Below are 15,415 nucleotides of genomic sequence, written 5' to 3'. Positions count from 1 at the left end.
AGCCCAAACTGATGCACAAATCAATGTGGTGTAAAGTAAGCCACACAATAAGCATAAGTAATAAATAACTCTTTATTAAAGAACTATAGTTTCAGATGTTCCTATGTAAAACAACTTCTCTTGCATAACATTAACATTGTTTTGCATAACAAAGTAGTCTATGACAACTATTAGCCCCTTTCTACCAAGATTTTTTTCCTAACCCACGATGTTCTCATTTTCTCAATTGCGTACGTTCATCCATCCCAGTAAAGCACAGGCAAAAATATAAGCAGTCAGATGAATAGTCTTCTGTTAAACAGCAACATCTCTCAAAATTCAGTTGTTTTCTCTTGAAGTTATGTGTTTAATGCTGTTTATCACTAGGAAATTTAAGTGACACCTGAAAAATGCCTCTATGGCCTGATATTCTCAATTACATTAATTGCAAAATTGATGTTGTCTTCAGTGAATGAAGGATCAGGCCCTAAGCTGTACTCTTACATTCTGAAGAGAATAAAAGCGTCCTTAGATTAGGGGTTCTGGCAGACATCCTCCTCAGGTATTATTACTGTGATATTACACATGGCTTTCTGCCCATTTCCCTGTCAGAGGTTTCTGCTCCCACAGCATTGGCAGCAGAAGGGATGTGCGCATGTCTGAGCTACAACACACGCTGCCTACTGTAGTAAATCGTCTTACCTTGACTGCTGGTGGAACACTGCAACAGCAAAAAATTATTGCTACTAGTATTTGCTCTAATAATAGAAAGAAGGCCACTGTTAAACAAGCAGAGAAACTATTGTCTTTGTCAGTTCAATAAAAGTACTTTTTTTTTTTTACACAACATTAAATAATCTGAGGAATCTGCAGAAAGATACAACCTAGACCATTTCTTTTAGTCATATGAATATTAAACAGTTTTTACACTGACTTTTTTTGAAGGCTACACTATGCTTTAGCCTTGAAATATATGCTTTAGTGCCAATGCTAGAATGTTGTACCTACAGAAATTTACTCTACAACATGAGATCAATTCAGAGTAACAAGACAGCACACAAACTTAACATTTCTAATACAGAGACACTTCCTGTTCTCAGTCAGTTTGCTTTCCTATAGAACCAGACCCTTTCACCAAATGATGATGAAAAAAGTGTCAAGGGAGATCAAGTGTTAGATACAGGATCCTTTTACATCCATTCAATCAGTGCATGACGTAAGATCTCATCTCAGCTGGGGGGGGAAATGGTTTCCTGCATGTAGGGATAGTTTTTTAGGACAAGAAATGATAATGAATGGTTGCACATTACTGAATCATTTCTCCTGTGTTTTTCCAAATTAAGAGTTGATAGTTACATCTGAGCTTCTTAGGACACAGTGATATTATTCTAGAGTACTGAAAAACTTCTATGGAGAACCTTCAAGACTGAAGAATAATGGGCTACCTCCAAAGAAAACATACAAAGGATCAGAAATATGAGATTAACAGGCTAGGGATGGAGATGAGAGATGTAAGTGCAGCTTATGAACAAAAGAATGCTGATAAACCTGATAAACACAATTTCCTATTTTAGTACTCCTCTCACTTTTCTTCATTTAAAAAAAAGATAAATCTGGGGATTCTATACCAATTTAAAGTATGAATTTAAAGCTACATATACAGTGGCTACAGTGTACTGAAATGGCTGTTGATTGCTGTGTCACCAGAACAAGTTATTTTGGCCACACAAAGTAAGAATGGAATTTACTTTCTGTGCAAGTTGCACTATATGGGACAAAATTATCAGGCTTAATAAGAAGTTTGAGACTGGTGCAGTTGTAAGTGGAGAAGACTCTGCTAACCAAAGCATTCATTTTTAAACAGAATTACTGATAAACTATTAAAGTGCTTTTAAGTAGAAAGGTTTGTTTTGTGTCTTTTTCATATTTACTGACACTAGATGACAACCTAGGATCTGAAGTTTTAAACGACATTCAAAAGTCAATAGAGTACAGTAGCAAGACACACTAAAACAGAAGACAGATTGGTCATACATGTGTATACTTATATGAACATAAGCAGTGCAGCACCATTATCTTCTTTGAAGAATCTCCATCTAAATGGACAATGGAAACATTTTATTTTTTGCTGCTTTTGATGGGGACATGTGTTCCTTTCACACTGAGGTTCTCCATAGAAACTCTGGGTCCCCTGGAACCCACAGATGCAAGTGGTTTCTCCCTGAAACAGAGAAGCACAACAGAAATCACAACCACCATACAATACAGGGGTGGGGAAATACATTTTTTTCATTACTGATGTAAAGGTGTAGTTATTGTTTGTAGAACAGATTCCCTCCAAACCTGTGCTGTTACTACCACAGGGTTGAACTGCTTCTTCCTCCCGCACACTTGATGTGAAGAATGAAACAGCTTTGTTTGAAAAATGAAGGTAAAGTAGCCCTTATAGTAAGCTTCTAGGACTAAAGAGGTACCAGAAGTACTGTGTAGCTTACAGAACAGGAATTCCCATTCTGCAGCCTTCTTCTCTACCAAACATGACACTGATAAAGGCATTACACCTTCCACTGAAACTACATCAGTAAGAGAAAAACTGAAGCTTGGTGGATAGCAGGAGGTTCCTGGGTTTACAGATGAAGCACTCATCCCTACACAAACTTCTTCATTTTAGGATTGTAAGAGGTCTCATTTGAAATCTAACCCAGAAGAGAGGAGTTTCTCTCTCTTCAACTGTAGGGAAGGTGTCTTTCCTTTTACCCAGGAGAACAGATTAACCTAGTCCTCAGTGAGGATTTTATCTTAATGCAACTAGCCCAGTTTAACGACTGGGGGAGGGGATGTTAACACCTATATATAGTTAGGCTAAGAGCGCTGGCATACAGCTCTAGAAAAAAAATGCTGTAACATTTTAGCCTGTTAAAGCAATTTGCACAGTCAAAATACTAACTTCAAGATTTACTTATAAAACTACTGCCTTGTATTAATTGCAACATCATCAGAAAAGCTGGAGCAAAAAAAGCACTCTCAGATTGCCAGTGAGGATTGTTTGTTCATAAACAGATTACTTCAGAGTTGAATTTTCACTTTTGCTGATACTTCCTTTATCTAGTAACTATTTTTACCTTTTTAATCCATCTTCCTTAGGTATGTGCTGAATACTCCTGTATTTTGGAGCTTCTAAATTGTATCTGGTTCTAGTTGGCTTGAACTTGGTTATCTCTTTCTGCCACTCCTCATCAAAAGTCTGGGCCTCAGCTGAAAAACAGTTAAAGTTTAATATTATCTTTAAATCAACGCAAGCAAGATAGGAAAAACATTTAATCACAAGCAGGTTTTTGAACAGCATTGTTCATGATTTTGTACACAACCTGCAAACTTTTTCAAGGCTATCTGTTCGAGACAACTAAAATCATTGTTGGGCTTAAGTTTCAAAGATAAAAGAAAAGTCAGTGTTGTAAAAAGTATCTGCACACTTTAATCACACATCTCTGAAATATATCTTTTCTATTACCAACATGAGCAGTATAGCCATTTAAACTAATGCACAGCCGATAGTAATATTCCGTTAAAAATGTGTTTGAAGTACCTTCAAATACAAACAGCTATTATAATTGGCACTATTTGCTTGTATATTGTAACAGAATGCTTAACTGGTTACCTTAGCCTCAAAAGTTTGAGTTTTTATTGAGTATAAGAACTTATTTGCAGACTTAACACTTTCTGCAAGACTGCCCCTTTTGCAACGTCAGGAACTAGAACTAGTACTCCAAAATTGGTATCAGTGTAAAACAATAGAAAACTGCATAAAAAGGACATACTTTCATCCAAGTTGATGAATTCTTGGTTTATTTCTTCATCACCAGTTTTCCTGTTCTTTGATTTTTTTATGACATGGGCACGATCATGAATGTGATGACCAATAGCCATTTTTTCCAGTCCACTTTCGGAATCCTTAAGTGCTTTTCTCGTCTCCTTAACCTGTACAAAAAAAGGGAAGTAAGTGTCCTTCCAATAACAAAAAGATTAAAAACAAATCTATCAATTTTCTTCCTCTTTTTTTTTTTTTTAAAAATATCTGACTTTTTCAAAAGTTAGGTTTTACACGCTTTTCCAGCTGCCTTACTTCTTGTGTTGGCAGGAAATATACCACAACACAGATCAAGTCTATTTTCCTTCTGCCAACAGACAGAAAGATTAAACAAGAACTTCTAAAGCTCCATAACTAACACACATGCTGGATATTAATTGTTGGGAAAAAAGCCTAGTCTAAATATACTACATGCAGACAAGTCTTCAACATTCTCCGTGACAACAGAATGAGTAATAGCTGATGCCAATATTCTCAGCATGAAGGGACAACTAATTACTAGGTTGTCATGTTGACTGGCTTGAAACCCAGGCAACCACTTATCACTGTGTTCATAAGTATATTATTAGAACCTTTTTGATAACTGAGTGTCTGCTTGAGCTTGAACATATCCCACAGCCAATCATGCTGAACGGCCTTTACTGCTCACATATAGTCTTTCATGAACCTTGCTTCAGGGTTCAAATTCAAATTCAAATTTCTTAGCAGAATTAGATGCAACAGCTGCGACGAAGTCAATGAAAGGGCATCTTCATATGAAGCCTTACATAAGCATTTAAAAGTAGTCAAGTAAAGAGAATGATGTTTTGCATAAGTAGACTGCCTTTTGCTATCTTCTCCTGTACACAGTTTTAGTTTTAAATGCACAGGAAGTGAATTATAGCAAAGAGCAAGACACCTGAAGACCTCCTTGAGAAATTAGCTGTTCTGGCACTCAACTTTTCCAGTCTTTGACAGGTATAAAATTTAGATATATACTTAAAAATACACAAATAACAAGGAAGAAAACAGCACATTAGTGTAAGTATTCTTTATTAAAGACTATATTTACACAGACATTTTTCTAAATTATAAGAGTAACTGTCTCCAGCAGACAGAACTGGAAGAAAACTGGGGTTTGGTATGAATGAACTTGATAATTACACACCACACTTTTGCTCAGGACTACTTACACCTCCTGGAGCTGTGCGCGTCTGAGCTGAGGCTTGGAAAATTTTTGGTGGTTCATCCCCTATTTTGGAATACGTCATCACAGAGGAGGAGCTGAAGGTGTGTGCATCTGGATGGAGAGACAGCTCATCCTACAAGCAATACAGGCTTCTTATTAAGAAGAGGTAATGTTGTAGGTAATACACTTCTCACATTCTAAGACTACGAATAAAAGGAATAGCCCTGATAAATTAATCCTCAAGTCCTGGCACCACAGTTACAGGCTGCCAAGAACAGACCCAGGCATTAGATATGCTCCTACTGTTGTCCTAGCGTTGTCTGGGCAGCAGCCTCCCCATGCCAGGAAGCATGTCAACAAATGAAGAGCATGGGCAGTAACAAGGAACTGCTCTGAAGTTTGTTCTGGCATGGCTTAATTTAGTACTGAAGATAACCTGTAAGGCCAGTCTTACCCCATACAATACACAGTAAGAAACAGAGTTCAGGTGAAACAGGGCTTGAGCAATGATGGTAACAAGCCATTTTACAAAGCCAGAGTAACACAGTCGATATACTCAGTAACACTTAAGAGATATCAGTGTTATCTTCAAAGACTGAAGAAAGAAGCTGCACTGAAAATAAAACACACTGGGAGATCTAGACGCAGGGTGGCATTTAGGTGTTTGGTGTTTTGTTGTTTAAGTATTCAGTAACACTTCAGACAGCTCCTTCACTTAAGGTGTCAGCTCTGGCAACAGCCAGAAACCAGATAACTCTGAGAAGTTTGAAGCTCTAGAGAACCAAGTATACATTTAGAGTAGTGTTGTTGGCAAATAATCAGTGACAACACTGAAATAACACCACTATATATTGTGGGTGGGTGTGGGAAGTAGTGTTTTCTTACTATCTGCTTCCAAGCAGTAACCTTTTTTTTAGCAGGAATTTTGGAGTAACATTTTAAGTAACTGTCATTCTCTACTACAAAGAGTTTTAAAACAAGTGTAAAAAACTTACAAATTTTCTTTGCATCTCCAGCATGCTGTTTCTCATATTTGACATCATTCTGTCCATTGCAAAAAAAGGGTCCCCAAAATCTGCATCATGCTGAAAGACAATACAACAGTTAAAATTAAAACAAAGTGTGGTGATTCTTCAATTTAAGGCTGTTTTTGACATGCTTTTTTTCTGCAAAGAAGACTAACAGGGTTTTTCATAGCCCACAATTAATATACAGACAAGCCAAACTGCATTTTCTCAAGTGAAAAAAATGAAAGCTAGCACAAAGAACTTGATTGCTAAGCTGGAGATGCTGGAAAGACGAAACTGGAAGACTTCTGATGCTAGAATGTAAGTATGAGTAAGCTCATATTGTGGCTAGTGTGCTAGAGCTATTGCCATATACACTCTAACCTAACTCCATACCTTATGTACTTGAAGATCAAATTATCTTTGTTATGCAAATCCCTTAATACATATGGAATCACACTGAAAACGCATCCCAGATGACAGTTCCTTTTCAGAAGAAAGTGGTTACTCAGCTAAAACTGGCAACAAGGAAAGATCAGAGAACCCTAACTCAGGATCCTAATGGCAACTTAATTACCTGATGCTATGGAAGTATCCAACAAAACATTCATTATTTTGAGATGAAAGCAAAAGATCCAGTGTTGCACAAGGGGTGTTAAGACAGGTTTACACACACTGTATTATTAGTAGGGTCTGTAGCTGATGGCATATACTGCCTCCACAGATGAAAGCTATCTTTGGTTAAAAAAATAAAAAAAAATAGTAATACCGAGGAGACAAAGTAGGGAAAAGGGTAGGCTATCCTAAGCAGCCACCTGGGAAGCTCGCAATGCACTCCCAAATGAGCATGCTTCTCTGGGCTCCTCTCCAGTGCAGCAGGTGGGGATGGTAGAGATGATTTTCACCATGCCTTTCCCCTTGTACTGTGAACTTTTACTCAGGAGCTGCTCTAAGTCCCCACTGTGCTGACACCAGGGGCTCAGGCTGGAGCACACTGATCAGCTGCGGGCACAGCACTGGGTGGAGGCTCAGCTTCAGCAGGAGGCTGCAGAGCAGGGAGGGGAAGGCAGGTGCAGGGCTGCACGTAGCAGGCCCTCGGCATCATCAAGGTGCTACTGACAGTAAACAAGCCCCACATTCTTCCAACTACTGGAAATATATGCAATTAGATTTAAATATACTTCAGAAACTATGTATTATAAAATCAAAAATCTGCAGTATAAGCACAAAGCTCAGTAAAAATTCAGGTTCAGAAAGTCTTCTCCCGAGCAGCAAGAAATTTGGATCCTTTAGGGCTATCAAAAGCTGTCTGCAATAATTGTGATTTGATGCCTTGAACTAGCTTTAAACATCAGTAACTCCAGAAAACGGGTCTCTACAGTTAGAAGTTTGGACACTGAACCAAGAACATTGCATAGCAATCAGCCATAGCTATAGACTCACACTACAGGCTGGGGGATAAAACTCGTCTGTGTAATAGCAAAAGGACTTCGATTAGCTAACACACTTCCTGCACAGGGCAAATTATCATTCTGTGCCTCTGTAAGAGGTAGTTAAACAAGTAATTTTTAGTTTTGAACATTCAAAAATATTCATGCTTATTTTTTACCTGATCTCCAATTAAAAGCCACTAATTAAGCTAGTGGTTTTGAACTTAAGGACTCTTTAAAGACTTCCAAAGGAAGCAAAAACCTCTGAGGCAAATAATAGATTTGCTTTCCCTCAGGTAGGTGTTACAGATCTTTTACAGGATATTCAGGGCCCCAAACCCTGCAGCTCAAAACCATCCCGAGCCCAGTCCCTGCAGAAATTGTCTGGCTGGTCTTAGCCACGAGCACTACAGGTCTCGGTGAGCACCATGGCCACAAGCATGCTGCAAGCCATTAGTGGTCATCCGCAGGCAGCACTCGGGCAGGAGTCCTGCTCCAGGTATTATTTCATTCAACTCCACTGAAGAACAAGCCCTAACAGACACCACGGAGCAGAAAAGCAAGCTGCTAAATAGCAACTTTTCCAGCCTCCACACCAGCATATTTAGCCTACACCCAGCATTTTCACTGAATCCGAAACAATCTTTAATTATGTAGTGTCTCATACCCCAGCACCAGTAAGAGCAGGTTGCAAGCACACCAACACCAGCCCTTGTCCATGCTTTAGTTATGCAGACGGTACGCACGTATTAGCAAGAGGCACAAAGATCATTTCTCCTGGGATACTGACCATGCTACCAAAGCCTGCAAAGGGCATGAGGGAGTAGCTTGTTGCCTGGAAGAAAAAGGACCAGTGTCTTTTAGCTGTTGTACCTAGTAGGGGACACAGCAAAAATACCTTTTGCATTTTCACATACAGAAAGTGATATTAAACATTTCTGATCAACTAAAGACAAACATTCAAGAGGACCTTGGTAACTCAGAGTGCCATGATGACATAATATGAAGCAGTCTCTGGGTATACAAAAGTAAGAATATTTAATGCAAGTTATGTTTCAAATGTTGTGACAGCTATTGTTTTTAAGCTTATTCATATGTAGGTACTAGAAGCCCTTAACGGTTGAAAAACACTTGTATAACATAACCTGTGTACTAAAATTATTTACGATAAGGCACAGTCATTCAGATATCACCTACTGCTCTGAAAACACTTTGTTCTATTCATGCCATAGAAATCCAGAGTTGATTAAAAACATCAATAGCCCCATTTAACGGAAGTTTATGTGATTTCAGAAGACCACCATATTTAAGTGCTAAAATTCAAAGCACTGCAGCTGACCCATTCACAAGCGCTATGTATTACAGACTCATGTATTTATAAAAGATTTCTCTAAAGTAGCCATCATCTCCTGCAATAAACCAAATGAAGTCTAATTTGTCAGCAGTTTCAAAGGTCATTGCAAAGAAGGTCTAAGTAAGTCTATCATCATATATAGAACCACCTGAAGACATATCCCCCACGAGCAAGTTACATGCTTCTGAAGCTGTATAAATAGATGTAGCTAAAAACACCAGCAAGAACAGTTCCTGTTTGACCAACTGATATTGAATAACCCTACAAAACACAGCAATGAAATGCTGGGAAACAAATTGGTGTTTCCAGGAAACTAAGACTGGAGAGTTACATAAGAGCCTATCTAAAGAAAGGCTGGTTGGGCAGAAGTACTAAACACTTCATAGTAAGAACAGAAGGAATTATACAATTCCTGAATAACTTCATGAACTCTCACAGACTAATATATTAGTGACAGAAAAGAGCATGATAGTATCAGGTACAAAAGGATATCATCAGAAATTAAGTCACAGTCAAAGTTTATGGAGTCCTTATTCTGTAATACATACTAAAAGCTGTAGATTAGACAACTGCCAATAAAAGCAGTCTGTGACAACTATGAGGCTCAAATAATCAGTATAGTTTTGTGACATCTTACACCTCTCAGGTGAAAGATGAGGAACATTAAAAGATACTGGAAAGATTTCAGCACATATGGAATTCCTTTGCGCTTATCAAAATAACAGTGCACTTGCACCTTCAGTTCCCTTCCGTAACCACAGATAAAGCATGGCATGCTTTAACTTGTTGCTAAGAATAAGGGATAGAAGTCTCTTAAGGTATCAAGGAAAAAAGAAGTCCAATCTGTTTTTTGGCATCTACTGAACCAAGGCATAAGAATCTGCTTCAGCAGAGAAAGAGACCATGCCCCAGTTAGATCCAGCGACATCTATATTTGAATCTATATTTGAAACTAACTGGTGAGGTATGAGCACGGAGGAAGGAATCTGACAGTTACCCTTTTGACAAGTAGGTGACAGTCTGAGTTTCAACTGTGCTTATTAAGCTCTTAACATCTAGGTTTGAATAACAACAGCCACAAATCCCTGCAATATGTTTTGCCTTCCAATTGTTTTTTTAAAAACCAAGCATTGTTCATTAAACTAAGAAATCATTCAAAAGCAAGGTATTTAGCTTGGTGGAAGGAAAGGAACCAACACTGAATGTACATTCTTTCTAAACACAGAAAAGAGATAAGACTTAGTTACAGAAGCATAAGCTATAATTGTCCTGAATGCCCAGGCAGTTGAAAAGTTACTTCATGTAAAACATTGTTAACCCACTTATTAACTGCAGCTGGTAGTTTACAGAAATACCAGGTTCCATACGAATTCCCCAGATCTGTAATACTTACCTGCTGTGTACACAGAGGAGACCAAAGAGAATGTAAAGCCTTTAGTTACAACAAAGAGATTGAAACAGTGCTTAATATATCTGTATAGATACTATTTAGGTGGCTGGAACTATTATTTCACTCAAATCCAATTTCAACATAAGTAACTAGACACAAGATACTCAAGTGCAGAGTAAAGGCACCAACATATCAATGTACCTCATAGAGAGAAGTTAGCATAAAAAGGAAATCATGTTCAGAGAAGGCTCTGGCTTTGGATTTTTTAATGCCTTTCTACGATAGAAACATTCAATACTTCATATTCATTAAAACAAGTGTTTGATAAATATTTATTGAAGGCATTTAATTAAATGAACAGTGTTCAATAATAGACAATTTTGTTTCTGTCAAAATTAAAATTGTAACAAGTTTGTCAGTGTTCTGTAATAAATGCTTAAACAAGAAGCCATTAACTAATTAAAAATATATTCCCATTTTACTCAGTGATAAGACAATCTGACAAAGGGTGTAACAGTTGAGGCTCCGTTTCCACTGGGCCAAGTTTAGTAGGTATGGAAATGTGAAGCCAGCTCTATTACCAGTAAATGTAAATTCCGTGTAGCAATCCTTAGAGATTAAGAAAAGACTTACTCTGCGATTTCCTCTCAGAGCAACCTGAGAATCCTGGCGCACTCTTCGATCTACTGTTCTCTCCTCACCATCTGTTATACTGAAAAATGGATCTCGTCCAAAGGGATCAGAAAAGCTTCTCATCATCTGCCGCATGTATTCATGGTGTGCGGCAAAAGGATCACTGGAAAAGACATTGCACATAGAAAGTCTTTTTTTATTCCAAACAATGTAGAATAGCTGAAATTTCTAAAATTCATTTTTTCTTATCATTCCATACGGCGCTGTGTCCATATTTTTTATTTAATAGGACCCAACAGGGCAGTCATTTTTACCCTCCTGTTCCTCATGAGCTGCCACTTGTTCCACAGTTCTTCCCATCTCCCAGGGTGGGTGGCCGTTTTAGTTTGTCTTCTCAGATGCCTTCTTTGCTCTCCTGTGTTCTCAGGTGGCCACACTGCATTATCTCTTCTAAAATAACCCATCCTCTGCAGACCTATTTTACTCTATCCTGGACTTTCAATCTGCCAGGAACTACAGACTGACCTATATTTTATTTATTACTTCTTTTACCTCTAACCCCGATATTGTAATAATACCATTCTCAAGTTCATGCCAACTCCATCCCTGTTGTTTTCATCCCCCACCACTGTACCTTTGCCTTCCCTTTTCCCTGCCTTCACAAGTCATGTTTTCGCAACCCTTTCCTCCACTCAGGAAGAACAAAATCAAAGAAGAGATAAGTTTTCTGTCCCATTTCTAAACACTCAATATCTATCTCCAAAATCCCACAGAACCCCATGAGTAATCCAAAGCTTGCCTTGCAGGTAAAATATTGCTAGTGTTGCAATTTACTTAATTCTTTGCATTCTTTAATTTGGCCAAGAACTAGGGAGTTCAAACTGAGGCCAGAAGAAGAAGAAAGACAATTTGACATTATATGAATAACACCGTTGCCTGTGGTCCAAATGCTAGAAGTGATTACTTCATACAAAAACCATGTTTCATTTCCTCCCTTCTTCTCCAGCCTAGATTTCCCCCTGCAAGCTGCTTTCTTAGCACTACCAGTCATTTCCCAGGTATGTTACCTAGGCTTCACAGCACCTCATCTTCTTCCTAGCAATTTCCTGGCACTCCCCATACAGCTCTCACCCTCCTTCTCTTCAGGGCACCATAACCTTTCCTATAACATCCCCTGTCCCTAAGAAGAAAAGCTCCCGGCTGTTCCTCTGACCTCTTTGGTACCCACTCATCCCTTGAAAGTCTCCTGAGCAGGCTTTCTGTTCCACACCCCTCTCCTCCAGACCCACGAGTACCAGTTTCCACACCACGTGGCCACTCTGATCTCTTTGTCTCTTTTGATGAGAAAGTTGCATATAATTTAATTTTTCCTTTTAAGTAAAAGAGAGAAATGCACTAACAGAAATTAGATTAGAAATATAAAGTTAGATTAGTTTCCAAACAAGACGCTTAACCCACCAGTATCCCTTTAAGTGATGCACATGCACTGTGGTGCAGACAGGCCGTTACAGCCCAGGAGTAGTTTTTCCACTGCCATAAGCAGGCCCTAATCTCCCCACTCACATGACTGCCGGCTTTAGCTTCAATCCAGTGTGATAAGCAGCTTGCATACAGCCAGCTTGGTTTTCACAGGATGAAGAACAGATGCAAAGAGTCACTGCGTGAGCCAAGATGAGGGAAGCATGAACACACCAGCGCAGCATGTGCATGCCTCCAGTCTCTTTCAACACCACAAACTTCAGACTGGTGCGGTTATTAAGGCAAACTAAATATGAACTGCATTCCATCTATAACTTAGAAAATTTCTCCCTATTCCCTTCCAGTTCAGAAGCAGGGCACCCACAATTAAGTTATCACAACACAAGTAAAATACAATTCTACAGGTTTAATTTAGGTAAGAAAGATTGGTTGGATTTATTGTGCACAACATGTAGCAACGTGTGTCACCAGACAAAGCAGTGCTTGGTACCTTGTGACATTTTCTTTTTGCCTTCTTTTAATGTCTCTGGCAACTTTTGTTGGCCATTCACCTTCCTACAAGGATCTGATATACTTGCAGTGAAAACTATCTTGGAGGGGTGGGGTGCGTGTGTGTGTATTTTTCTGTCCTAGATAAAATAAAGGTCTACAAAACAATTTAGAAACACAGCTTCTTAGCACCAGGGACAAGGAAGCAGGATATATACCATGCAGCAACTTGTTTTGGAACTGTAGTCTCCCCAAGGAGATTTTAGGCAAACATTTATTAAAAAAATCTAACACTGTCAAGCTTTCAGAGAAATAGCCTGATTTCTGTATGCTCTGGAGCAGGGCACAAGCAGTGGGAAGCCAGAATCTGTCTGGAACATAAGGCTTCCAAAAGGATTAACCATATCCTCTTGATGTCTCCTATGACAAACTCGAATTACAAAAGGAGTATAATCACCCTTATGACACATATATACACAGCAAGTCAAAGTCTCCTTAATATCCCCAATAAAGGATGCAAGATCTTCAGTCTTTTGTCCCAGTCACAGACCATAGGACAGCAACAGGTGTAGAGCAGCCTTGTTTAATTACCATTGATGACAGCCAAATTTAAATTTGAGCAGGGGTGGGGGAAGTACTTTGGCTGAGACACACATGATTTCTGCAGACTTTGCACTATTATACTGGAAAGGTGAGGAGGAAAAAGAAAGGAAGTTCTGTAAGGATTTCACACGCTCAACCTGTGCCCTTGGCATGTTAAACAGCACAAAATAGCCTCAAAATTAAGGTCAGAAGGGGAACAATTTGTACGTTTGTCTTTCCAGTATTCTGAAGTAACAGAACTTGCACTTCTGACTTGTAAGTAGTTTATTTGACTTTTATTAATAGGTATTTGAAGAGATCAAAGAGAACTGAATGTTCAGCCTCTTAGACTGTTAAGGTCTCAACCAAGTACATCTATATGGAGAAATAGACACTGAAAAGGCAGAGGCTGATGCTGCTAGCACATATGCAAGCGAGGATTGTCACCAAGATGCATCTGACTGGGTGAGTTTGTGTCCAACTCAGGCTTAAGTCCTGAAGTTTCAGCTGAAGCCTGTTACAGCACACAGCAGAAGTACAAGTAGTACTGCAAGAAGTACTGCAACTGCTACTTCTTACTTCAGTGCATGCTTCTGCTCAGTTAAAAAAAAAATCAGTATCTTAAAATGATAAATTCGGTTTGGGATTTTTGAAAACCACACTTTACATTAAGCACATTTTTAAAGTTCGGATGGAACATAACACTGAAGCTGCAGAACAGCACCAACAATAACACCTGCAGCAATAAGACAAAAGCTGCTTATCAGTAAATTAAATAAGCAGGACAGCTGCACCGGGCAGAGGAGCTCCACCTTCTGCACCTGTCTGAGGCACCAGGGCTCAGCTGGCCGGGCAGCACGTGGGCTGAGTGACTGCTGCTTCCCCAGGCAGCTGCTCGCAGATGGAGACCTCACTTCTCACCCACACGCTATTTCCAGTTCAGCACTCCAGATCTCTCCTTGTGGGGCAACAGATGCCTGCTGTTAGGCTGCTCTGGAAGCTCATCTTATCTGAAGTAAGAAGCTCATTTCCTTAACTATATGTAAAACAGATTTACGAGGATGGTGCCAAGAAAATGAATTTCAACATCGATCTTTTTCACATGCACTCCCATCCTCTATCTTCCCCAATCTTTCTCCTCCAGTTTTGAAGTGCAGGAGGCATTCTAAAACAGCTGTGATAAAATGAATAAAGTGAATAAAGAGAAGGAGAGCAGCTGATGTATCAAAGGATCACAGAAGCACGCTGCAGATCACCACAAATGAAGCTTATTCGCTGTTAATATTTTAATGCTACGCAGAGGACCCACACAGCCACAGCTCCTGCACATCCCACAAATAAGGATGAGCTGTTAGAAGCTTGAAGCCAGCCGTGCCCAGGAGCCCCACAGAGCCCCAGAGGCTGCAGCAGGGCCGGGGCCAGGCTCCCCTGGGGGATGCACGGGGCAGAACGCCCGGTCACCAGGGGAAACGGCAACAAATCCGCACCTCCGGGCCTGGGGCTTAGCCTCCCTCCTCCTCACATCCCTTACCTTTGCGGGCAATGCCAGGTGCTCTATATTTATATATATTAGGGACCGCTGAGGCCACCGTGCGCTCCGTGCCCCCTGCCTAGCCCTGGGTGCTCACTGAGGGCTGGTCCCCGCACCCGCACTGCCCCCAGCAGCTCGGAAACACCCCCACAGCATAAAATAAAAACAAATAAATAAAAAAATAAAGAGAAATACCACAGAAAACCTACAGCATGCGGCACCTGTCCATCCTCGCCACAACCCCGCGGCTCGCAGCGCGGCGGCGTCCCTTCAACAGGCGGCTCCCTGAGGCCGGGAGCTGGGCTGGGGCAGGGCAGACGAGCTGACAACGGGACGGGAGGGACGAGAGGACGGCGCCCCGGTACCGCACCTCACGGCCGGTCCCGTCACGGCCCCGGCCCCGCCTTTACCGCCCGCCCGCCCGCCCCCGGCGCACAAGATGGCGCCCGCCGCCCCGCCCCGGTCACGTGACGCGCGGCGCCGCTGCCATGGCAACCGCGGGGCT

General features: G+C 40.4%; 1 protein-coding gene across 2 annotated transcripts; it reads right to left on the bottom strand.

Moving 5' to 3' along the window:
- Positions 1 to 54: 54 nt before the first annotated feature.
- On the bottom strand, positions 55 to 15,357 carry MLF1 (myeloid leukemia factor 1). Of its 2 annotated transcripts, XM_005027576.5 has the most exons (8): positions 15,120 to 15,357; positions 10,830 to 10,992; positions 8,243 to 8,287; positions 6,011 to 6,100; positions 5,020 to 5,148; positions 3,798 to 3,957; positions 3,102 to 3,234; positions 55 to 2,200 (listed from the first exon to the last, which is right to left on the bottom strand). In XM_005027576.5, the coding sequence occupies exons 1-8, from the start codon at positions 15,137 to 15,139 to the stop codon at positions 2,098 to 2,100; spliced, it is 843 nt and encodes a 280-aa protein (XP_005027633.2). In that variant the 5' UTR covers positions 15,140 to 15,357; the 3' UTR covers positions 55 to 2,097. The 2 variants fall into 2 exon arrangements, with proteins under 2 accessions (XP_005027633.2, XP_027319707.1); XM_027463906.3 differs by lacking the exon at positions 8,243 to 8,287 and having other exon boundaries at positions 15,120 to 15,355.
- Between the last annotated feature and the right edge of the window lie 58 nt (positions 15,358 to 15,415).

The sequence above is a fragment of the Anas platyrhynchos genome, chromosome 9 (assembly GCF_047663525.1).
Source record: "Anas platyrhynchos isolate ZD024472 breed Pekin duck chromosome 9, IASCAAS_PekinDuck_T2T, whole genome shotgun sequence".
Lineage (NCBI taxonomy): Eukaryota > Metazoa > Chordata > Aves > Anseriformes > Anatidae > Anas > Anas platyrhynchos.
The sequence above is the reverse complement of the archived record's forward strand: the minus strand, read 5'-3'. Positions and strand labels throughout refer to the sequence as shown.